The 25,881-nt window shown below is 43.8% G+C and overlaps 1 protein-coding gene across 4 annotated transcripts in view; it reads right to left on the reverse strand.

Moving 5' to 3' along the window:
• Positions 1 to 1,191: 1,191 nt before the first annotated feature.
• GAD1 (glutamate decarboxylase 1) overlaps positions 1,192 to 25,881 on the reverse strand; it is a 61,975-nt gene continuing 37,285 nt past the window's right edge. For all 4 annotated transcript variants that reach the window (XM_079978637.1, XM_079978638.1, XM_079978639.1 and 1 more), the window contains exons 7-17: positions 21,702 to 21,814; positions 18,849 to 18,964; positions 16,420 to 16,499; positions 16,179 to 16,233; positions 15,650 to 15,766; positions 14,528 to 14,592; positions 11,490 to 11,568; positions 10,144 to 10,293; positions 8,736 to 8,843; positions 6,010 to 6,099; positions 1,192 to 5,381 (exon numbers count right to left, since the gene is read on the reverse strand). In XM_079978637.1, coding sequence (XP_079834763.1) covers positions 5,208 to 5,381; positions 6,010 to 6,099; positions 8,736 to 8,843; positions 10,144 to 10,293; positions 11,490 to 11,568; positions 14,528 to 14,592; positions 15,650 to 15,766; positions 16,179 to 16,233; positions 16,420 to 16,499; positions 18,849 to 18,964; positions 21,702 to 21,814 — 1,147 coding nt within the window. In that variant the 3' untranslated portion in view covers positions 1,192 to 5,207. The remainder of the gene's footprint in view (positions 5,382 to 6,009; positions 6,100 to 8,735; positions 8,844 to 10,143; positions 10,294 to 11,489; positions 11,569 to 14,527; positions 14,593 to 15,649; positions 15,767 to 16,178; positions 16,234 to 16,419; positions 16,500 to 18,848; positions 18,965 to 21,701; positions 21,815 to 25,881) is intronic.

The following is a 25,881-nucleotide window of genomic DNA, read 5'->3' on the forward strand; positions in this document are numbered from 1 at the left end:
CCAAACCTGCTCATTGCGGCGGCTGTGGGCTTCACTGTAAATGAGCCACATCCTGCATAGATTTGCCATTCTGCCTAATCAGAATCTACTTGGTAGGTTACAGCTCATTCAGTAGAGACTCTTGATCAAGCCTCACATTGGGCAAAATATTTCTGCATTGCTGGGGGTTGGACCAGGTTACCCTCGCGATCCCTTCCAACTCAACAATTCTAGGATTCATCCGCAAAAATGTGGTGTATGGATACAAGAAAGCTCCATGAAGGTTTTTACTTGAGAAGTTGTGGTGAGGTTCAGTTCAGCTGAAGGGGAAATAGAGTTGACTCCTCTAATTGGTTTTCTGTGTTAGTCTTTCTAAAAAAACAACTATCTAAATCAGCAACATATATGTAGGGAGAAGGAGGGAGTACCGCTATAGCAAGTTAATAAATACTCATGATAGCAGTCTCAGGAGAAGCCCCAGAAATTAGTTTGGGATGTCAATTACCACAGTAAAGCTGCAGTCCCTACTTCACAGGATCTCAACAGGAACGCAGAAAGATAATCCACTAAATAATCTTGAACATGTCTAGTACCTCATCAAACGTATCCTCAAATGAGTAACTCTTACCTTCCTCATACATTCGTTATAACCAGTGTTATTTTTCTAGAAAAAGAGGTGCCGGAGCTCACTATGAACGCCTCCCTTGTTCTGTTTATAATGGCAATGGTACCCACCTGAGAGGGGTCAGAAGTGAGTTCTGGCTAAAAAAATGTCCTGATAATAACATGTTATTCAAATGGCAATTATTGTGGGGCTAAAAATGTAATCATAAGATGGGAATGATTAGAATCTGGAGGGTTCTGAGAAATGAAGGAGCTTGGAAGCTTGGAAGAGTTATTTCACAGTGGCAGCCAAAAGCAGGAAGAGTTTATTACAAGCCTCAGAAAATGCCATTATGGAATCTCCTTAAGTTAGGGAGAAGAGCTGGTCACAAATTGTTAAGTTAGGAACTCTGTAACAGCCTATTGCTGATTTTGCACTGAGGAACCTGAGCTCTACTACCATGGCAAAATGCCAATATTCAAACTTCTTGTGCCGGTTCACTTATTATTGTTCCCTTGGGGCAAGTGTCTTCTGCACAATGACTCTCTTCATCCGCACCTCAGTAGCATTTACAGTAGCTTTTACTGTGAAACAATGACATTATTGGCTTTAAAAAATGAATTTATTTTATTTTATTTATTTTATTACATTTTTATTTCACCCTTCCCCCAAGGAGGATAGGGCAGCATATGCAACCCCCCTCCTCCCTTTTTTATTTTTGCCTCACAACAACCCTGTGAGGTAGGTTAAACTGCTGAGGGTGTGTCAACATCCTTTGACGAGCATCATAGTTGAGTGAAGATTGGTACTTGAGTCTCCCTGGTCTTAGTCCAACTCGCGTTCCTCTAGGTCTTCGCCACAGAGGACTCTTTGTGCTCCTGTCTGGAGATGCTTTGCTGTTCCGCTAGACTTGCCTCCCAACTGCTGCAGGACAGGTGGGCAAGCTGTCTTCACACTGACTTTGGGTGGCGGGGCAAGGGAAATTGCACTATAATGCAACTATGGGAAAAATCTGACACAAGGGCCTTCTTGGCAGTGGCATCTTGTGGAATGACCGTCCATCAGATGTCAAGTAACTATATAACCTTTAGAAGACATCTGAAAGCATCCCTCTATAGTGAAGCTTTTAAATGTTTTATTAGGTTTTTATATGTTGGAAGCAGCCCAAAATGGTTGGGGCAACCCAGTCACATGGGTGGGGTACCAGTAATAGATTATTTATTATTATTAAGGGCCACCAGGTTTCCACATTTGGTCTGTGAGGCTCTTTTTGGACAAGCCACGCGTACCTGCTCATACTGGATGCCATATATAATGTCAGGTTTCTGGTAGATTGGTGATGCAGCTGCGCCAAAAGGGATTTTTCCACCTTGCACAGTGCTTTGCAACTGCAGCCCATCAGCTGTTCCTCAGAGCTTTCGAAGCACCATGCATGGCCTAAGGAGTTTTGAAAGGTAAGCAAATATCTACATGGTGGCAACGTTGGAACATTTGACTAGAGTCAAAAAAATATGTCATCAGTCAGTTGATTGGCATGCCAACCTTTTGCTTGGCAATTAGAAAAGAAATCAAAAGCCTAAGAAGAAAGTCTCCCATATTTCAACCAGAAGAAAAAGCTAGTATGGGCGTCACTGCCGATGGTTACCTGTGGTAGGTGTTCAGCCTTTGCACCACTGAGACTTGCACACAAAGTCCCAAGTGTCAAAGGAAGTTAGGCGCTACTAACAACAAGGCTTATTGACTTGTGCTTCCTTGTTTGTAGCTGAAGATCAATATAACTCCAAGTCTGAACACTGTGCAGGTAGATTGTATCTAAGGACTATAAGGAAGTGGTACCTGTCCTGTGTTAGGAGCTGCGTAAAACAAAATGATGGTTCTGAAGCAGAAATAGCAGGATGTCTACTGCACAGGACTGCAGAGTGGTTTTATGATCACTACGGCTCTGGATTAGATAACAAACATAGATCATCTCCTAGATGTTAAAGTCAAGATGCAAGAAGGGGGTCATAGAACAGGAAGAGCCCATTATCTTTACTGCACTGTCTTGGAAAGATTAAAGAGGGGAGCAGGAAGTTCCTTCACTAGAAACAGAACGAGAGACCTATCACACCGTGCCTAAAAAATTACAGATGTGGCTCTCTCTTTTTCATTTCAGAGCGAAACTTTCTATATTTGGAGATTAATTAGAGGCAGCAGATGTTAAGACTCTTTGCAAACGGCTTCTCTGTTGTTCCATCCAAATGCTATTAAAAAATACCATATGGACATTTAACACATTTAGGGCAGTCTAGACACATCTCGATCCAGGAGCGCTGATCGCAGAAGAAAGAACCAACCAGAGATAGAGAGCAAGAGAGAGGGCACCCAAAGCAGAGGGGGGCATGGGGGTGGGGAGCAACTTTAAAATTCTGTTCATTCCACACTTGGAAACCAAAAAGGTAAAAGCTACACATATGCCCACAAACATTCGTCGAAATATTGCTAATGTTTTCCAACAAAGCAATTGCTTGCTTTGTTTTAATCCAGGCCATAAAGTTACCTGTGCAAAACTTCAGTTGACGTATATACATTCCACTCCTTTCCATGGGACCCGCGTGTTGGTAACTTGGTGCAGGGCTGTAGTCCTTAGCATTTATTATGTGCTGGAAAAGCGAGGCCTTAAAACTGAAGCTAATAGTCATAGCAGCATATTTGGGAAGGCTCTTCAGTCAGAAGATGTTGCTTGAGTCAAGTTACTCTGTTGGCAGATAGTTTTATCGGTTCTGCAACTTTGTTAGCTCCTAGAAGGGCAGTTGACTGAGAATCTGTAATACTGACTACCTAGCAAATAAAATCTGAGGCAAATCTGATATCTTTAACAATGTGGAAATCACTGTGGCAAGAGAGCCATACATACGTGAAATATCCTGTGGCAAGCTTTTCCTTCTCTCTTATAAACTCCAAATGATGATGTGGTACCCTTCCGAGGTTCATGAGATCTGAGAGCATGTTCACAGAATCATCACCACTCTTTGGGTATCTTGCCACAGAATTTATCTAAATAAATTACAGAGTTTGGCCCTAAACTACCAGGAGTATGCAGCGGCCTAATGTAAGCATTCATGATTCACTAAAAAAGCACCCAGAACACAGAACGTACAGCCAGACTACAGTACAATTAGTAAAGGCGACAATTCTATTAAAATGAAAGTATTTCATTAGGCTAAAGTCTATATACAGTGTTAGGATTCCTTATAGACAGTAAAATCATCTATTAAGTTATTGTTTTAAGGGCACTATTATATAAACGTTTTGACTAATTTTTAATCTTCTCTTTGGCTCACAAATACACTAAAATACCAATAAACATTATTTAGAACTTTGATAATTATATAAATAGGATACATTACAAATGGAAGAAAATACAAGACAGCTCTTTAGCATGGTAAATCTTTGCATATAAAGAAAGCAAACAGTTCATATACCGAGAACTGAACAGTTATCTTGCTGGAAAACTATTACATTTAGTTCCTCCCTCCTCCCGCGGTCTAACAGTAATGTATACAATCTACACAAATCAAATTCTAAAAAATACAACAATAATATTATGGCCTATCACAACATCTCAGCTACTACTATCCCCTGATATGACAACTAATGGGGGCATATATACATCTAGTAGGTGGTTCTCTTTAAGAAAGCATTGCTGTTTCTTTTATACATCAGAGAAGCACCAGCAACAAAGTTTAAATAAGGTTAAACATTACTTCCTAAGAATCTACATCTTTAAAAACGTTTCCCCCATACATACCTAATTTCGTCTGGGATATGACGTTAGCCCAGTTATTGCATGATTTACCTTTTAGATTAAAACATTAGCTTCCTCCCACCCCAGTCCTAAATATTTGCACATCCTGGCCATGATCCAGTCAAAGCTAAGTCCTCTTAAGTTCCATTGATTCCAGAGGGGATTAAATGCTCACCTTTGGCTTGACTGCGCCCATTAAAAAATCAGGAGAAATTTAGGGAGGCGGATGGTGCCCAGTGCTATCCATTCAAACCAAGGGAGGTAACTCCCTAGCAATGAGGGTGGTGGGGTATAATCTTCCAAGCAATGCTCTAGTCAAGCATCATTAATTCAAATGGAGCTGTATAGGAGCGGTCCTTGACTGAGAACACCTCTGCACTGGAAAATATACTGTGAATTACTCTTCGGCTCACCACCCCTTTATTTATAATATATATATATATTCATTTATTTATATATTATATATATTACTGTACACATCTGTTGTGCAGAGTTCTTAATTGTCTACCTTAATACTATTAGCTTCCTGCTAACTAGATTTGCCAGGCTTTTAAATAAGGGCGGACAATGCATTTTAAGATAATATATTTTCCCCTTTTGGTAAAATAACCTACTAATACACATATATGTTTCATAATATACAGGAGTTTTTTCGTCATGGTTTTTCTTTTCTTTTTTAAGGAGGGTGTCTCAGAAGAATGGAACATTTAGAAAGGGATTACCTTAAAATGTGTTCCACAGAAGTGGTTACAAAAAAACCCAAACAAACCAAAGCCAGAAGAAGCCAGTACTGGAAAATAGTGCTGTTAGAGAAGTAAAACGGGTCATTTGAGGGGATTACAGATCTTGCCCCAGTCTTTCTATCTCCTCAATGAGGAAGTCAATGTCAGACTTGGTAGCTGCAGGGTTTGAGACAACCATTCGGAAGAAGTTTGCTTTATCTCCCTGTGGCTGATATCCAACCATCGTGGTACCTGACTCCATCATCAGCGCCTTGATTTTGGGTGCGACCTTTTTGATTCAAATAGAAAAAGGGAAATGTTTAGTCCTTTGTTTCTTTACTGGAGTAGCCACGTGAAAAATCTCCTTCCTTATAAGATTTCTCAGAAACTTATCTCTGGATTCTCACAGAGAGCTAGACCTCTGGCCTTGGCTTAGAGAAGGTTGAGCCATCTTCACAGAGGTCAACTATTGCATGGTTTTCTTGTATTTGTTTTACTGTGAGGACTTGCCCTGAAATGCTTAAAGGTAAAGGTAAAGGGACCCCTGACGGTTAGGTCCAGTCGCGGGCGACTCTGGGGTTGTGGTGATCATCTTGCTTTACTGGCCGAGGGAGCCGGCGTTTGTCTGCAGACAGCTTCCGGGTCATGTGGCTAGCATGACTAAGCTGCTTCTGGCGAACCAGGAAATGCCGTTTACCTTCCCGCTGGAGCGGTACCTATTTATCTACTTGCACTTTGACATGCTTTCAAACTGCTAGGTTGGCAAGAGCAGGGACCGAACAACGGGAGCTCACGCCGTCACGGGGATTTGAACTGCTGACCTTCTGATCGGCAAGCCCTAGGCTCTGTGGTTTAGACCACAGTGCCACCCGCGTCCCTCTGAAATGCTTAGGAGTAATTAAAATAGATACGATTACCCTATGTAGCTTTTCTCTCCTCTCCTCCGAGTCCGGGATCCCTCTGAGACTTGGTGGAATGTACCAGAAGCAAACATTTGTGTGTTCAGGCTATAAACACAGAAATGAAACAAAGCAAACTCATCAAAATTGTAGGTAAATGAAATACTAACACAAAAATTCAGATTTCTTTTTTTTAAAAAAAAAAATCTCACCACACGCCAAACACTTTGGGTGATGTACCCCAGTGTTACCCCCTGCTCCCCAAAGTTTAGGGATTTTAGGATTGGGAGTTTGGCTGAGCATGCAAGCGAGGAATAGGGAAGCTTGGATCAGGAGCTGTTGTAAGTCATCACTGTGAAAGGAACCTCCTCTCAACAACAACTGGAAATTTTGCTTGTTAATAAATAGCAACAGCCAATAGATGCAATTCTATATGTAGCTACCATGTTAAGACTCTCTCTCTCTCTCTCCAGATCTTTTTTTACATTAGTTCATAATGAATATGGAATACAAACAGCCCATTTAGGACTAAGTGGATGAGAACACATTCCTTCCCTCCCATCACTCCTGTGCCAGCAAAATCCTCAGTATATACAGAAAGGCACTCTCTCCTGTTAAAAGACAGAGAATCAGGTTTTTTTTAAGTTAAATAAGGAACTGGAGCACACTCAAGTGTCCAATCAGCCAAAGTTTATGAAGTGAAACCACCAGAAAGCACCAGTAGCAGAATTAACAAAAGTAGCAACCTTTGCAGCACAGAAAATGAAGCGTGGAATCTCAGCTAAGAGCAGATTACTTTAGGGTTGCCAATCAGTTTATGAGCCTTATCTTCCTAAGGAAGCGTGGCCTTTGGTTGCCAATGCCATTCGTTCGACTTGTGGCACATCACAATATCTTTTGAGGCGAAAGAGGGGAAGGGAAATCCACAGAAGGTGCTTACAAAAGCCCAGTGGATTTTCACACTTTGAACTTTCCTATTTGGTGGCTATGCAGGAAGAAGCACAGGATTCCTGCCTCTGTGGAATACTCTCCAATGGTCCTTAGAACGGGCAATACTTCTTTGTTAACTGTTTGTGGTGGTGCATAAAGCCCACCCAAAAGTGACTCCAGATCAGTAGTGGATAGTGCAGTGGGGCAGACCTCCCGGTGGTGAATCACTGGCTTACTGGGAGCAATTGGCTCCCCTCGTGCATTTGCGCTGTACCCCGCTACCTCACGGCTCCCTGTAAGCAGCAGCGACTCGCCTCCCAGGTAGTCAGGTAAGTGCTTCACCACCACCATGCTGTCAGCTACTGCTTGAGGTTTAGAGCATTGCAACGATGCAGAAATTCCACACATCCCTATGTTCATTTAGTAGCAGCTCCTGTATTTTCCAATATACGTTCTCTGTCACGTTCCAGTTGTTTACAGCCGAGCCCCACCCATATTGCAAACTGATTCGCCACCAACACCAATTTAAAAAGCGTTTTGTCATGTGGCATGGTGTCCTATTATTCGGCAAAAGGAAGTATAAAATCCTTCTTGGGCTCATGGAACTGGTTCCATGGTTTTTGGATTGTTGGCTTGTACATAGGGGTCACCAACATGGTACCTGCCTTCTATGGCATCTGCAATATCTTCTCTGCCTGCTGGAATTAGCCTTCTGTTATTGACAACAGAGCAAGTTGTGGGATGTGTGTGTGTGTACAGGGCCAGATTTAGGTTTGATGAGGCCCTAAGCTACTGAAGGTAATTGGGGCCCTTTATATGTCCAGCTGTCCTTTGTCAACAACAAATTGTCACTGTTTTTTGTGTTGAATATATGCTATATGGTAATTTATGGATCTAACAGGTATCTAAAACCATTTGCACATAACAAAATATGTATTTTATCAAAGTAATTGTTGAACTGAAATACAATTAAGAAGTAGTATATTAATAGTGAAATAATTATTAAGCTCTAACTTAATTTTTTTAAAATTCATAACAAACTTAATAATGCAAACGCATTAGCTGCATGCTACACATTGCCATGCAAGCAGTCCATGCAGAATGTAGGCACCCTATATATAGAAATGAGCAAACCAGTGATATTTTAGGGAGCAGGCTAGCAGGCGGGGCCCATTCCTTACACCATAGGAGCCTACACAACACAAAACACTGTTGCCGTTTGTAGGTTTTATTTTATTTGTTTTTTAGCTTATATTTTGGAAATGTAGATCCAGTTTTTTTCCTTTATTTTTTTTTTTGGAGCCCCCAAGAGAGTGGGGCCCTAAGCTATAGCTTGTTTAGCTTATACGTAACTCCGGCACTGTGTGCGTGTGTCTACAATGGTTTCTCCAGTTTTCAAATGTGTCCACAGACCCCAATAGAGTCTACATGCAAGCATCGTACAGTTCTAGTTGCAGCTAAGTACTTATACTACAGTTTTGTCCTTTAAAAGCAAGCAAGCAAGCAAGCAAGCAAGCAAAGAAAAACAAGTGACCATTTGCCCAGTTAGCTGAAACTGGGGTTGGGGCGGGGAATTACATTTCAAGGCTTTCGTTGGCAAAGGGTGCACGAAAACTTGGGGCCTGCCGCGAGCGAACCAAAGTTCAGCACTTTTACACCCCATTGACTTCAGTTGGTGAGTCAAACATGTAGTTAAATATCCCCCACTGAAAATAACACTGGCTTTAAAATACTTAACTCTGGGCTGGATGGTGCATTTTCTATTCCCCAAATGCCCATTTTTAATTGAAAGTATTTTGTGGCCCATTGCTTACCTCTCCTTCGAAAACCATCTCAAACTCCTCTCTGTTCTTAATTTTATTATAGAGGTATTCTGCTAATTCAAGACATTTGTTGATCTGACTTTCGAATCCCACTGTACCCTGTTTTGAAAAAAAGAAAGATATTTTTAAATTTCAGTTCTGTACTCTTCCTTGCACATAATTGCTCTGGTTAGCTTTGAGTATAAAATATTTGTGTTCAACTATATTTATTTTCCATGTTATTCTTTTAAATTCTGAAGGTTGCTAAACTGTGGAATATTCTTTTGAAATTTTGAAGTTGTATATCTTCATCTTTAGGGTCTCTATAATTTTTAAATTTTGAATCCACTATTTAATTTTACAAATTGCACCATGTTTTCTAGCCTGTGTGAAATAAAAATCTTTAAAAAATGAACTATAAATAATATGTCCTTCAAGCAGACCCGAATTTTCAATATATTCCTTTTTTTAAAGAAATACAGGTTTTGAAAATAGACTTACAAGCATATACACATATATTTAGTTTTACTTGAACAAAAACAACCATTAGTTTAAATGCCTTTACTTATAAGCATTCTTTTGTTGTTTTATTTTCCTGTTACAAAATTGTACACAAATGAATAATAAACAAGACCAGATAAAAATTAAATTCTTGTAAGCATTCTATTAAGCAATTGCCAAAATCTGTATTGGGAGAAGTTAGGGTTCTGGGGATCAGTCTATCCAAAAACAATCTTGTGGAAAGGAATGTAGTTTTGCTAAAAGTTTCCAAAAACCCCTTCCTCCCCCATCTGTGAAGATATAAACATTTAGGACTAACAGATTTGGGTTTCTGGGAACTTAAGGCTACAGTGATGAACCCTAATAATAATAATAATAATAATAATAATAATAATAATAATTTTATTATTTATACATCGTCCACTCTGGGTGGCTCCCAACAGAATATTAAAAATACAATAAAACACCAAACATTAAAAACTTCCCTAAACAGGGCTGCCTTCAGATGTCTTCAGATAGTTGTTTATTTCCTTGACATCTGATGGGAGGGTGTTCCACAGGGCGGGCGCCACTACCGAGAAGGCCCTCTGCCTGGTTCCCTGCAGCTTCACTTCTCGCAGTGAGGGAGCCACCAGAAGGCCCTCGGAGCTGGACCTCAGTGTCCCGGGTTGAATGATGGGGGTGGAGACGCTCTTTCAGGTATATAGGGCCGAGGCCATTTAGGGCTTTAAAGGTCAGCACCAACAATTTGAATTGTGCTCGGAAATGTACTGGGAGCCAATGTAGGCCTTCCAGGACCAGTGTTATATGGTCTCGGCGGCTACTCCCAGTCATCTGTCTAGCTGTTGCATTTTGGACTTAGTTGAACTATCTTCTCACATAAAACTGATATGCATTTTTCTGACATTTTATTGCTTACCTTGGCTTTCCACATCAACCAGAATTTGAATATGTCCACATGGCGACCACACTGTATTGCTTTATCCCCAGTGTCATAAGTTATATCGTATTGCTTGTCTTGTTGGAACAGATATCCTGCACACATCTGGTTGCAACCTTGAAGTATGCCCTGTTGGGAAAACACCCTCTTCAAATGTATGAAATCAGGCAGTAGATAAAATATAGTGTGTCGCATGCACAGAATGTATGTGCATGGCATTCCACTTATATGCAGCATTTCCCAAGGGAATCTAAGCTCGATTTTTCACGCCCATCTAGATTTTCTTCGTCCTTTCTCACTTCAGCAACTCCCCTCGTTGCATGGCCTGCTCATGGCTGCAAAACAGAAAGCAGCATCTGCTGCCCATGCAGTCCTTTTTGCATGCGTATTATTAGTTCTCCTGGATCTCGGACCAGTTTTGTGACTATTAAGCATGTAACTACAAAAACCGATGGCAGCGACTAACAGTGATCTTCCTATCCATGAGTTACATCATTCGGACAGGATAAACTCACCCTTAAAGCCCTCCACACCAGCAAAATGCGGCACTGCGCCAATGTGAAATATTACAGTGGCGCAGCAACGTCCTTGTGCCATCGGGAGATCTTCAACATGGCAGAAAAGAGGTGAATGGTGGGTGTAAAATGTGGCACAGTTAATGTATGGAGCCCTTTAAAAGCACATTGACTACTGTGGAGTCAGTTACACTAGACAACTCTACTTATTTGATGTTCCTTGGTTATCCTTTATAGTGGAGTTTTAAGTAGGCAAGAAAGCACAGTGGAATCACCAAATCCCATTTGGCAGCCATAGGAACCAGTTGTACCTACATCAACATAAGGCACTCTAGGTGCCACCAAGACTACAGGTGTGGCCTGCCAATGCCACCTGGAAACCTTGTTGAAGGGTTGGAATAAAAATACTTTAAACAAATAAATCCAGGGCTTTTTTTTTCAGCCCAAAGTCGGTGGAACTCCATTCCGGCACCTCTCAGGTGGGCGCCATTGCCATTCTAAGAGAATGAGGGAGGTGATTATGGTGAGTTCTGGCACCTCTTTTTCTAGAAAAACAGCACTGAATAAATCCAATAGAAAGAAGAGAAGAGTGAAAGTCTTTGGCCTTGTAGCTATAACAACCACAGACTTAAATTGGTTTAGTAATCAGGCTTTTTCCTCCAGGAAATCCTAAGGATTTGTAGTTCTTTGGGAGATCTCTCACAGAGTCCTCAGCTCCCAGGAATCTTTGGGACAAGCAGTAAAGGTAGAAACAGAACATAATTGTGTTTGCTCTGTACCATTTAAAAAGAAATTGACATGCAAGCAAACCTTTTCCCGAAGAAGAATGGCAGAACATTGTAATAAAACCCCCATCATCTTGTGTGGATTCCATGTGACAGAGTTGGCTCTACAAAAGAAAAGAATGTGCTTAGAATTAATGGAGTAAGAGATTTAGCCTTGCTGGATCCAGAGCAGGGCCATTTCCCAGAGCCTGGGCCCCAGTGGGACTTACTTACTCTTTGAGATGGTTGGGACAAAATATCTCCTGGGCTTACAAATACATCTCCTATCTGCAATATGCAGTTTGGGGCATATTTTCCCTCACTCCGATGTCAAGACCCTGCACCACCAGGACTAATAAGGTGAGAATGGTCTATACTAGGAATACGAGATGACAAAAATTGCCAGTAGTCTTATTCTGTGGGGCAAGCATTGCAGCCGAAGGTTGGAATTGCACTAAGGGAAGCTGTCTTTTCAGGATTAATGTTACTGGTAAAGAGAGAATACTGAGAAGCTGATAGCGTAATGAATGGTAATTAATTACTGTCGGGTCTATGCTGATTAGCTGATACTGTAACTTCATTCCTGAAAGAGCCACCTTGTAGAAACAGCAGCGTGAGAATTTCTATAAAAGTTTAGGCAAACAGGATATTCAGCTATATTTCCCACTAATTGTCCCCCCCCCCCTTCTAAAAGACACCATAGGCTGGTGTTTGAAATTTCCTGAGATACGTAATCCCCACATTATCACCAAGATGTGCTAGCAAGTGATATGCAAAATCTCCTCTCTAGAAAACCAGAAATGGGCAAAAGGTGGATCAGGAATGGCTGGTAGACCGGTCCCCTGAGAGACTAGCAGTACATCAGCAAAGGTTTCTGACCTCCAGTAGTTTAACAACACCAACAGTGTCTCTCTTCACCTCTTTTTCTGGCTGTTGAAATGAAGAAAATTTGGGAGAGATTTGGGCATGTGTTAAGATATACTCGGTGTCCTTCTTTAGATTTGAGTTTATGTCCGCCCCCACTAAGCTACTATGCAAGCACATCACACAAATTGGTGGGTCTCAGGGATATAGTAAGATTAAGTCGTTCCCACAAGTCTGGACTCTGCCGATTCCTGCTCTAAATAAACTACAAGGTGCAGTGAATGTTGTTCAGATATAACAGCTTCTGTGAGAAAGCTGACATTATGATCCTTCAGTTCTGTAGATCCAGCCTGTTAAAGATATGAATCTCATGCAATGACCAGGGCATTAAAAGTGTACAACAGTGGGACTGCTTCGTTGACCAAGATGATCAAGGGTCTGGAAACCAAGCATTATGAGGAACACTTGAGGGAATTGGGTATGTTTAGCCTGGTAAAGAGGAGGCTATGGCAGCCATCTTCTAACATCTAAAGGGATGTCACATGGAGGATGGAGCAAGATTGTTTTCTCCTGCTCCAGAGGGTAGGGCCTGAACCAATGAATTCAAGGTACAAGAAAGGAGATTCCTACTAAACATCAGGAAGAACTTTCTGACAGTAAGAGCTGTTCGACAGTGGAAAAGACTCACATGAAAGGTGATGGACTTTCCTTCCTTGGAAGTCTTTAACCAGAGGTTGGGTGGCCATCAGTCATGCATGATCTAGCTGAGATTCCTGCATTGCAAGAGTTTGGACTAGATGACCCTCGGGGTCCCTTCCAATTGTACAATTCTGTGATTCACCATTATTGGCACATATTGTTTGTGAGCATCTTCTTGGTCTTTCCAAAATTGGCAAGTGTTGCCTGTGGCAACTCTAGTTAGAGAGTGTGTGCCCTTCCCAACACACATAGATCAATGCAGTCGATTAATGCAAAAATATCATAAATAGCAGAACCACTGGGGCCAGTTATTGCCAATTACTGATGACAGCTCCAGCCTTGACCAGGGTGGAAGGCAGGCCACAAGCTGAGCGCAGTTCACAGAGAGTGTGACTGTGAAGTGACACAAAGCTAACAGCTGATGCAGGTCTCGCTAATTTTTGTCCCAAAGCATCTCACTCATGAGACATTTTATGGGCAATCTATCTGGAAGATAAATTGTATATCGAGGAGTTAGTGATCTAACATGGTTGCCCTACTTGCCTCTGTTCCTTCCCCTTCTTATCTCTTGTTAGGTTATTTGATGGCATGAGAACAGCCTTTAATGTCCTAATCAGTTGGGAGGAAGTGATAGTGCTAGGTACCTTCTTTGATGTTGAACATTGGTTTGAGAAAGTGGGAGTGAGTGGCTAATGAATAATCCGCACATAGCCAGTAATGAATGATCTGCATGTAGCCAGTCGGGCAAGCCACACAGGCTTGTTGTTGTTTAGTCATTTAGTTGCGTCCGACTCTTCGTGACCTCATGGACCAGAGCACACCAGGCACTCCTGTCTTCCAGTGCCTCCCCCAGTTTGGTCAAACTCATGTTATTAGCTTTGAGAACACTTTCCAACCATCTCTGCCATCCCCTTCTCTTTGTGCCCTCAATCTTTCCCAACATCAGGGTCTTTTCTAGGGAGTCTTCTCTTCTCATGAGGTGAATCGGATGGTTGTGGGCAGAGTTTTGGAGAAGCTCGTGCACAGACTGATCGGCCACAGGGCCCTACAAACTGAGGCTACCTGGGGGAGTCACTTTGCTGCCTCTTGAGGGCTTCCAAGTGGCAGATGGAAGTGCTTGCTTGGTATGTATATATTGCTTGCTGTTTTGAATAAAATCTTGAATCATCTCACTCACTTGCGTTTTGTATTACTTCTGACTCTCATGTTAAAAGAACCACCTTGCATTTGGCAAGATAGGCAACAAAGTCTCTCTTGTTTCATTCTGGTACGTAATGTAAATGTGAAACTTACACTGACATGAAAATTCTATTTTGCATAAAACTGCTTCTGTTCTACATGGACACATGGAATATTCCCCCCTCACATTGGACCTTTTATTCTTGTCAATTGCTCTTTTAAAAAAATTCTATAATATTTTTAAGATAGGGGTTTATCTTCCCTAGGTATTTGCAAAAACGGCATATGTACCATGGAGAAGTTGCTAACTAAATAAACATGTAAATGAGAATGATTCAATACCTTTCTATGCCACTCAGCTTATGACGATGCTTCCTGGACATTAGCAATCCTCCGCCCCAGGCAGCCTGAAAGTGTTGGAAGAAAGTTCAAAGGCTTAGGAGGAAACCTCTAAGTATCTGACACTCCACAGTTAGCAAAAGGATCAATGCTGTCAAAACTCTGGGCACTAAATTTCTGATGAAAACGTTCATGATTTCGCAAACAGGCACTCTTCTTAATTTTGCACTTTCACACAAGGAGAAGTGGCCACGTGTTACTACAATACAAACACTAACAAGCAGAGTTGCTAGGAGGATCCTCTTTTCCACTTAAAAATGGTAAAAAAAATCAATATTCGCAGTGCAATCCTAAATGTGTTTATTCAGAAGTGCTGCGTGTGAAGACCCCCACGACCTCTCAAAGAAAGACACAGTCGACACCAATATTATTTTAAGGTTATTGGACATAATTTTGGCCACAACTTTATTGATTACAGAATGTGAGTGGTTTGCTTAGGCATTGGTTGACTAGCTGCACCTACACCTCTGGCAGGGCAGCACTGATAATTGGACACCGACAGAAGTCAGTAAAGGTAAACAGACTGGGGGAGCACTGGTCCTACCACAGACACAACCTCACCCCAAAATGCTCCCAGGTGCTCTGGGGTGGCCCGAAATCCTGGAAGGGGATTGGACAAAAGCATGACGAGCCCCTGGATTCCTTTAACAGAATACCCTATCACACATTGGGAGGGGCAGGTGTGACAACCTCCCCTCCACCACACTTTGAACCAATGCCTAACCGCCAAACCTTACAAAGTTGTGATGATTTGCTACGCGGCAGGCGGAACCCAAGTGGCACCAGCCAATCAGCCGAATGGGAAAATTTCTACCGGGCCCCTGCCCCAACAGCCAGAGTTGCCCCAGCAACCCATTGGCCAGAATTGCCCCAGCAACTGAGGGACCCAATCGGGTTGTTGTGGCTATCCAAACGATCCCACCCACACAAACAGCGAGGCCAGTCTCACTGCAACACGTGCCCTCCGTGGTGAGGACATGATTTGTGAGTCCTCCTGCTTTCACTGAGATGTTATTCTTTGGCAAGTGTGTGTGTGTGCATAGGATTGCAGCTCGTCTTACTCACGTCCACATGGAGCCAAAGGTTGTATTTATCGCAAATGTCCGCCATCTCCTGAATTGGATCAAAGGCCCCATAAACTGTTGTGCCAGCAGTTGCATTCACATAAAGGGGAACATATCCCTATGAGGTAAGACAGAGGATAAAGTTCATGAGGAAACAAAAATGTTGGAAACCGAAGCTAACTTCAGTTATTGCAACTGATTAGAAGTTCTTTCATTAACTTTTCTGCCATGCATATTTTTTAACTGTCACACCTTCTTTCATTGGTTCCCCCAAAAGTCCATTTGAGGAGTTGATGCAATCACCAGTGGATTATAAGTTTCTCCCCTTGCTGGGGGCCTGGGGGGGGGCAGCGGAGCTCCAGCAGCAAAGGGTTAGTATTGCACTGTAAATTAGTTTATTATTTCTTCCTTAGCTTGTCTTACACTGTGTGGTATGCATTTATGTAGAAGACAAAATGTATGTTACTTATGTTCATCTAACTAGGAAATATATTCAGTTTTCCCCCCTAAAAAACAAACGTCAGGGTTACCTTTTGTTTGGCTTCCAGAATTTTGGCTTCCAAATCAGCTGGTATTATTTTGCCTCTGCAGTCAACGTGAAAGACAAAAACAAAGAATATTTTTAAACAAATGAATAAAGACCAAATAGAAGTGAACACTAACCATAGTTTAATTAATTAAACTGATCTAATTAGTAACAACATTGGCATCTTGTTGCACAGTACAAAAAACAAACAAACTCAATACAGCTAGTTTGCTATGGGAGCAGACCTTTCGTTGCACTTTATTAAAATCACATTTTCTGTTCCAAAACCAAGCGCAGCTCCAGCTTTCTTTATTGAGTAGTGACTCTGCAAAAACAACAGCAACAAAAACTTGTCAGTCCTTTTAGAAAGGAATGAAAGAAAATGAAGTCAAGTTTAGTTGTGTAGTAGCAACGGTTGCCAGCAGGAGATGCCCTAGCCGCTCATTGCAAGTGCCACATACACAAAAAAGGCTGTTATATACTTTTCTGTGGCAGCTGCTTCCAGGCACAAACCAACCATTTAGAGCAGGAGTCGGCAACCTAAGTCCCATGGGCCACAAGCGGCCCATGGGGGTCGTTTAACCAGCCCATGGACCCTCGCCGCCTGCTTGGTCGGCTCCCATGTGTAAACCGGCGTGGAGCAGAGCGGAGACCGTCTTCTGTGACGCTGGCTGGCTTCTCATTGGCTGCAGGAAGCTCCTGCAACCAATGGGAAGCTGCGCAAGCCTCCTCCACATTGGAAGGAGCGCTGGAAACAATATTTGTGCATGTGTGCTTGCGCGTGCAGACACTCCGGCCCACTGCGGCGCCTGCGGGACCCTGAACCGGCCCAAGCCACAAAAACTTTGCCGACCCCTGATTTATAGGAAGCAGTTTGAATGCAGAGGTAAAAGTCAGTGGGAATGGTCAGGAATAAGTGCTGAAATAAGGGTCAGACATGCTTTAGGAGCACCACAGCAAGCTATAAGCTCTAAACATTCCAGAAAATAAAATAAAAAATGGAAGAGAAGAAGCAACCCAGAATATTATTACAACTAGGTCCCCCAGCTTGCTATGCAGAAAGGTAGGAGCAGTGCCTAAAGATTAAAAAGAGAGATACAGTGGTACCTCGGTTTAAGAACAGCCATGTTTACGAACTATTTGGTTTACAAACTCCACAAAACCGGAAGTAGTGTCCCAGTTTGTGAACTTTACCTCGGTCTAAGAATGGAAGCCGAACGGTGGAAGGGCACTAGTGGCGGGAGGCCTCATTAGGGAAAGCACACCTCGGTTTAAGAACGGTTTTGGTTTAAAAACGGACTTCCGGAATGGATTAAGTTCGTAAACCGAGGTACCACTGTAGATACCAGGAATCAGATCTGTGGGGTGGGCGATTCTGTTCCTTGATTCTGTGCGGACAGGCACTTTGTACACACGCACAGGCATTTTATTCGTTATGTAACATTGCTATGAATGCTTCAAAAGGGAGCAGGGAAAGTGTTAATTAGTTGAGGACGTGGTAAGCTCTAAACAGGGATCAGCAAACTTTTTCAGCAGGGGACCGGTCCACTGTCCCTCAGACCTTGTGGAGGGCCGGACTATAGTCTGAAGAAAAAAAATGAACGAATTCCTGTGCCCCACAAATAACCCAGAGATGCATTTTAAATAAAAGGACACATTCTACTCATGTAAAAACACGCTGATTCCCGGACTGTCCGTGGGCCGGATTGAGAAGGCGATTGGGCCTCATTCGGCCCCGGGGCCTTAGGTTGCCTACCCATGCTGTAAGACAAATTAAGAGATATTTGGGGTGACTAAGCTTTGTAAATAATGTGAGGTATCACAAGCAACCACATCAAATGCTGCCAAGTAAATAAGACATCTTTTGTCTTCCTTACAGCCTCCTTGTCCCCAACACTGCGCTACAGTCTGGTTTGAGGAAAATCTCTGTCAGAGTGCGGCGAGCGGTTTTGTCACAATGAAACATTTGCAGGTGTGTGTGGGGGGGAATGTAAAACCCACTTCTGTGTGGCGGCCATGCCCGGCATACTGCCTCCAAAGTGAGCTTAGTGACAGAGACAGTGGCTAGAACCAACTCTAGGAAACAACTATCCTCCTGCTCAGCGGCGTAGCGTGGGTTGTCAGCACCCGGGGCAAGGCAAGTAATTTGCGCCCCTAACCCCTAACCTGCCGCCGCTGCCAGCTTCTTCTTGCTGCTGCCTGGTCTGGTCTGGTGTGTTTCTCTCCCGCGCTCAACACTGTGCTGGGCGGCCGCTGCACTGTCCCTCCCCCAGATAGTCCCTCCCTCGCTCTCTCTCTGCTCCGCACAGTGGGCGGCGACCCGGCAGCTCGGATCGGATTCGCACAGCCAGCACTGTGAGAGAGAGTGAGTGAGCCAGGTAGGGGCAGAGAGCTGCGAGTGCGCCCCCCAAAATGTTGTGCCCGGTGTGGCTGGCACCCCCTGCACCCCCCACGCTACGCCACTGCTCCTGTTCAACAGAACCTCCATCTAAAGTAGTTGGAGGTCATTTTCTGCGACAGTTTTAGGGCCACCCCCAAATATGCAACTGGTGGTGTTGAAATCAGGCAGTCGTGCCCCTTCAGAATTGGGTTGACGGTGATGGAATGGCATCTTCCTTAGGCCCCGCCCCAAACAACTGCAGTAACAACAGTTAATTAAGCTTGTTGAGCTCACATGTTCTGAGGTAAAGAGGACCAGTTTAGGCACTGCAGCCATGCCTTTGGTTTTGACTTCTGGGAAATATTTGTAGCGGGCAGCCATGATGCTATACATATTAGATATAGCACCACCTGTAACAAGAGAACATGATAATAGACTGTTAGAAAAGAGATAAGAGGGAGGGCAGGAATAATAATAATAATAATAATAATAATAATAATAATAATAATAATAATTTATTATTTATACCCCGCCCATCTGGCTGAGTTTCCCCGGCCACTCTGGGCGGCTCCCAATCAGTGTTAAAAACAGTACAGCATTACATATTAAAAACTTCCCTGAACAGGGCTGCCTTAAGATGTCTTCTGAATGTCAGGTAATTCTTTATCTCTTTGACATCTGATGGGAGGGCATTCCACAGGGCGGGTGCCACTACCGAGAAGGCCCTCTGTCTGGTTCCCTGTAGCCTCACTTCTCGCAATGAGGGAACCGCCAGAAGGCCCTCGGCGCTGGATCTCAGTGTCCGGGCTGAACGATGGGGGTGGAGATGCTCCTTCAGGTATACAGGACCGAGGCCGTTTAGGGCTTTAAAGGTCAGCACCAACACTTTGAATCGTGCTCGGAAACGTACTGGGAGCCAGTGCAGATCTCTCAGAACCGGTGTTATGTGGTCCCAGCGGCCACTCCCAGTCACCAGTCTAGCTGCCGCATTCTGGATTAATTGCAGTTTCCGGGTCACCTTCAAAGGTAGCCCCACGTAGAGCGCGTTGCAGTAGTCCAAGCGTGAGATAACCAGAGCATGCACCACTCTGGCGAGACAGTCCGCGGGGAGGTAGGGTCTTAGCCTGCGTACCAGTTGGAGCTGGTAGACAGCTGCCCTGGACACAGAGTTAACCTGCGCCTCCATGGACAGCTGTGAGTCCAAAATGACTCCCAGGCTGCGCACCCGGTCCTTCAGGGGCACAGTTACCCCATTCAGGACCAGGGAATCCTCCACACCTGCACGCCTCCTGTCCCCCAAAAACAGTACTTCTGTCTTGTCAGGATTCAGCCTCAATCTGTTAGCCGCCATCCAACCTCCAACCGCCTCCAGGCACTCACACAGGACCTTCACCGCCTTCACTGGTTCTGATTTAAAGGAGAGGTAGAGCTGGGTGTCATCTGCATACTGATGAACACCCAGTCCAAACCCCCTGATGATCTCTCCCAGCGGCTTCATATAGATGTTAAAAAGCATGGGGGAGAGGACGGAACCCTGAGGTACCCCACAAGTGAGGGCCCAAGGGTCTGACCACTCATCCCCCACCACCACTTTCTGAACACGGCCCAGGAGGAAGGAGCGAAACCACTGTATAACAGTGCCCCCAGCTCCCAGCCCCTCTAGACGGTCCAGAAGGATGTTATGGTCGATGGTGTCAAAGGCCGCTGAGAGATCCAGCAGAACTAGGAAACAGCTCTCACCTTTGTCCCTAGCCCGCCGGAGATCATCAACCAGCGCAACCAAGGCAGTTTCAGTCCCATGGTGAGGCCTGAATCCCGATTGGAAGGGATCCAAATGGTCCGTTTCCTCCAGGCGTGCTTGGAGTTGTTCAGCAACCACCCGCTCAATCACCTTGCCCAAGAATGGCAGATTTGAGACTGGGCGATAGTTGGCCAAATTGGCCGGGTCTAAAGATGTTTTTTTCAGAAGCGGTTTAATGACCGCCTCTTTCAGCGGGTCTGGGAAGGCTCCCTCACAGAGGGAAGCATTCACCACCCCGCAAAGCCCATCGCCCAGCCCTTCCCGGCTCGCTTTTATCAGCCAGGATGGGCAAGGATCAAGGAGACAGGTGGTCGGTTTCACTCGTCCAAGCAGCCTGTCCACATCCTCGGAGGTAACAGATTGGAAATGATCCCATATAACAGGACCAGACAGAACTCTAGCACTCTCCCGCCCTGGCCCTGCTCCCACTGTGGAGTCTACCTCCTTCTGAATCTGAGCGATTTTATCTGCAAAAAACTTTGCAAAAGCATTGCAGGAGATCTTGGGGTCCCTACCAGGCCCCGGTGGTACAGGTGGTTCCGATAAACTGCGAACCACCTGAAAAAGTCTCCTGCTGCTGTTTTCTGCAGATGCAATGGAGGCGGCGAAGAAGGCCCTCTTCGCCGTCGCCATTGCCACTTGGTAGGCTCGACGTTGAGCTCTAACCCGTGTCCGGTCTGATTCAGAATGAGTTTTCCGCCACCGGCGCTCTAGCCGTCTCAACGATTGTTTCATCACCCTCAGCTCCGGGGAAAACCACGGGGCTGTCCGGGCTCCATGCAATCGGAGAGGGCGCTTCGGAGCCAGACAGTCAATAGCCCTGGTTAACTCCGCATTCCAGCGTGCCACCAGGGAATCAGCTGAAAGGCCATCAACTTGGGATAAAGCATCCCCTACCACTCTCTGGAAGCCAATTGGATCCATTAAGTGGCGGGGGCGGACCATCTGAATCGGTCCCACCTCCCTGCGGAGGGGAAGGGTTGCGGAAAAGTTCGGTATTGCGAATGGAGGCAGAAAAGCATTGCTGCTGAAACGTGCTGTGTACATTTCATACAGGCATGGCGGAATTTGGAGCTGTGATGCAACAGAGTTGTTTGTGGTCTGCCCTCGACCCCCTAAGTTAGCCTGCCGCCTTGCTCTGCCCAACGGTAGGACCAATTGTAGGACTAATTGTTGTTTTTAATTGATCCTCTTAAAATGGCCTGGCAGATAGTGACTTTTAATGCTGTTTTTAAACAAAGTAATAGCATACAGTTAAAAGCATACTTGCTCAGCAGCTAGTTGTATTTTTGCAGCCTTAACCGACAACTTGGCATTTAGGGCAACATGTCAAAAATGGAACTTACCCGGTGAGAATATTCCATCTCCATCTTTATTTGACCATCCAATAATCTCTCTCATTTTTCGAAGCGTGATTTGTTCCATGAGGACAAAAACAGGTGCAATTTCGTATGTAAACCTGCGTATGTGAATAGACATTTGCAAAAAATAAATAAATTAAATGCCAATACCTGTTTCACAGGAATGAATATAAAAATGTTTATGCTTTCTGAATAGATATTATTGCTTTTACAACCACCGGAGCACGATTTCTGTTCTCATCCTAAAGCAAAGTTCTTAACCCAAGGTACTATTTCTGGGTTAGCGGAGTCTGTAACCTGAAGCATCTGTAACCTGAAGCGTATGTAACCCGAGGTACCACTGTATATGTATATGTATATGTGTATGTGTGTATAAAAAAAATGTTTTCTTTTTGAAAATATGAAAAAAAGAAACTCTGGGATTTATTGCTGCAAAAGCAGGGGTCAGCAAAGTTTTTCAGCAGGGGGCCGGTCCACTGTCCCTTAGACCTTGTGAGGGGCCGGACTATATTTTTTTTTGGGGGGGAAATGAACCAATTCCTATGCCCCACAAATAACCCAGAGATGCATTTTAAATAAAAGCACACATTCTACTCATGTAAAAACACGCTGATTCCCGGACCGTCCATAGGCCTGATTTAGAAGGCGATTGGGCCAGATTGGGAAGCGGGTGGCGCTGTGGGTAAAACCTCAGCGCCTAGGGCTTGCCGATCGCATGGTCGGTGGCTCGAATCCCCGCGGCGGGGTGAGCTCCCGTCTTTCGGTCCCAGCTCCTGCCCACCTAGCAGTTTGAAAGCACCCCTAAGTGCAAGTAGATAAATAGGTACCACTTTATAGCGGGAAGATAAACGGCGTTTCCGTGTGCTGCGCTGGTGCTGGCTCACCAGAGCAGCTTCGTCACGCTGGCCACGTGACCCGGAAGTGTCTCCGGACAGCGCCGGCCTCTGGCCTCTTAAGTGAGATGGGCGCACAACCCTAGAGTCGGACACGACTGGCCCGTACGGGCAGGGGTACCTTTACCTTTACCTGGGCCAGATCCGGCCCCCGGGCCTTAGTTTGCCTTCCCATGATCTAAAGATTGTCCTGGAAAGAACTGTGTAATGGGGTATATCAGAGTTTCTCTTGCCCCCTGATAAAAGCCACATTTGAAAAGAACGTGCAAAGGCAGCACCTGCTATTTACTGGAGCTTTGTTTCATCTGCCCTCTACAAGTTTTGAGGCTCAGGATTTAAAGCAGTCCAGGTGTGTGTGTGTGTGTGGAGCTTTCCTACATTAAGGAACAAATAGTCGGTTCAAACAAAGACCCCAGTCTTAGAAATGGAAACTGGCAAATGCAGTAACCAGGGGAGGGGACTGGCCCCCTGGGTTGCAAAATACAACTCTTGTATGTTCTCCCATGATTTAAACAATCTATGGCCCTTTAAATTGTAGGGTAGGGGGGGTGTTTGTGTTTTTATATTGTAAACTGCCTGATGATCCTTGGACGAAGGGTGGTACAGATATTTAATAAACAGATAAATAAATATCAATTAATCTGCGTTTGTCTTGCTCACAGTTTACACATAAACAGTAAGGAGGAGACAGCCACACCGAAGAAACCTTTTCATTTTTGGCAGCAATTCCTTCATCCAGGCAGACTGACAAGAGTCTGTCATGACCTGGAATACAAAAGAGCTGGGAGAAAGCTATGAAGCTGAGAGAGTGAATTGACTATATCCAAACCAGCCAGAATAGCTTTCAAATGAAGAGCAGCAGTGCGTCCAGGCTTGCCAAATATAAATCGAAGAAGGTAGGACTGAAGTCGTTCTAGAGGGAGATTTAAAATATGGAAACCAAGCAGGTACTCCAAAAAGAATCTGGGGTGCAATTTCAGCTTTAAAAACACAAGAGGCCACTGGGATAGATCTGCCACACTTTGCACAACGAAGCAAACAACTGTGTTCACACTCTGCTCTGCATTGGCTCTTGGCAGTTTCCGCTGTTGCTGCATCCAAAAGGCTCATGAAACGAAATGACCAAATTCTTTTATGAGACAACTTCATTGACTACAGTGGTGCCTCGGGTTACAGACGCTTCAGGTTACAGACTCCGCTAACCCAGAAATAGTACCTCGGGTTAAGAACTTTGCTTTAGGATGAGAACAGAAATCGTGCAGCGGTGGTGCGGTGGCAGCAGGAGGCCCCATTAGCTAAAGTGGTGCTTCAGGTTAAGAACAGTTTCAGGTTAAGAACAGACCTCCGGAACAAATTAAATACTTAACCCGAGGTACCACTGTATAGTTATCTGGGACTCATCTAAACATCTGACATGGTTTTGGGTGTATAAGGATTGTTGTGAGGATAAAAAGAGGCGAGGTGGGGGTGGGACTGCATGTTTGCCAACTTGAGCTCCTTTAAGGAAAGGTGCAATATAAACATAATTAGAAAAATAAAAATAAAACTTAAGGGGCAATTCAAATCCCTGGGGCTTAAATGAACAATGCACCCTTATCATCCCTGCTGCTCACAAGGGCCTCTGCAGAAGGTGGGGGGGGGGGAGCCTCTTCAATACACCACATCTTATGCTACCATAGCAAAGAACCTTGAAATTTGCCATCACATGACACTCAGAAATTCAGTGGATCCTAAAATCGTGATATGGAATTCTGAAAACACCGACGACAAGAGGCAGGACTATGATGATGTGGAAAATGCTTTGGAATTCAGACCAAATTAAGATTACAATTTGGAAGACAATTGGACTTTTTTATTTTAGTTTTTTTTTATTGGATTTGATTTGATATGTTCATTGGATGTTCTTATTGGAAAATGAATAAACACTTTAAAAAAAAATAATTCAGTGGATCCTCTGCCAACTCAGCTCTGAACCCTATTTTGGGGGTTTCTTCTGGCTATCACTACCAAGGATTCTGCCCACCAGCCATTTCAGAGGGTGCAATGGGGCAGGGGTCCTTCACTGACAGAAGCTGGTAGGTCCAGGAAGGGATGGACAGAGGATTACATACACCCCATCCAACCTCTGTCCAGCACAGTGCATTATGGATCGGGACTTCTCTGTTTAGCTATTTTTATATATATATACTACTCTATGATTCTATGACTTCTATATATAAATAATTTATAAAAGTCAATTTAATAAATAAGATAAAGTTCCTTGAACACCCCCTGCCCCCACAAATATCCTTTAATTTGTTTTCCAAACTTTTAAAAATTACAGTGGCCGAGGCATTTTGTGATTATACCACTTAGCCTTAGCGATTATAACTATATTGCTGATGCTGCTGCAAAGTGTTTTATTTCAAAGAGTGTCTTATTCCTATTTGGAAAACATGTAGCCAGAACGCAGAGAGAGGCTGTGAAAACTGTAAACATCAGAAGGCTTCTCACAAAGATAATTAGAAATATTGAACTTGAGCTTTAAGAAACACCAAAACCAATTATTTGTGTGGATTTATTCTGCATATACTCCCCAAGGACAACTAATTATACCATACCACACAATCAATACCTGTCAAGAGTAATTAAAAAGGATGATTTTCTAATTACCAATTACAGATAACAAGAGAGCAGTCCATGGCTTTAGCCATTTAATGGGAAGCAAGAATCACTGCATGTTCCAATTAATGCATTTCTGCCCCCGTGTACTAAAATTTCAAAGCATGTTCTATTCTTCTATTTCAGGACAAAGAAAAGTCTAAAGCAAAATTACTATTCACATCAAACAGGAAGTTGTTCCTTCATTAAAGTTCCCAGCAAAACTCTTCACTCCTCCACAGTAAAGGAAATAAACCCAAAGAGAATTATAGCTAACTGCCACAATAAAATTCTTCTACTGCAGTGGTTAAGACCAGATAGATAACTGCAAATTTTCTTGTAGCCCAATCGCATCAGTTGCAATAGCACAAGCTGCAGCGATTTGTGCCCAACAGCTAACTAACATGGCATCCCACGTCTCTTCCTCCTTCTTTGGCGACCACTCGTAGCTGAGTAAGATCGTCTTCCATGAACACAGTCTTAACAGCGAGTCCATAAGTGACTGTGGAGGCCAATCCTGGATCCACACATCCTTCCACAGTGGGGACATAGGTTTCCAGGCGGGAGTTGATCAAGGTGAGGGTTTGCCAAATTTCCCTTCTTCTTAGCTTGTTTTTCCCTTTTGTCCTGAG

Source organism: Podarcis cretensis (genome assembly GCF_951804945.1).
Source record: "Podarcis cretensis genome assembly, chromosome: 1".
NCBI lineage: Eukaryota > Metazoa > Chordata > Lepidosauria > Squamata > Lacertidae > Podarcis > Podarcis cretensis.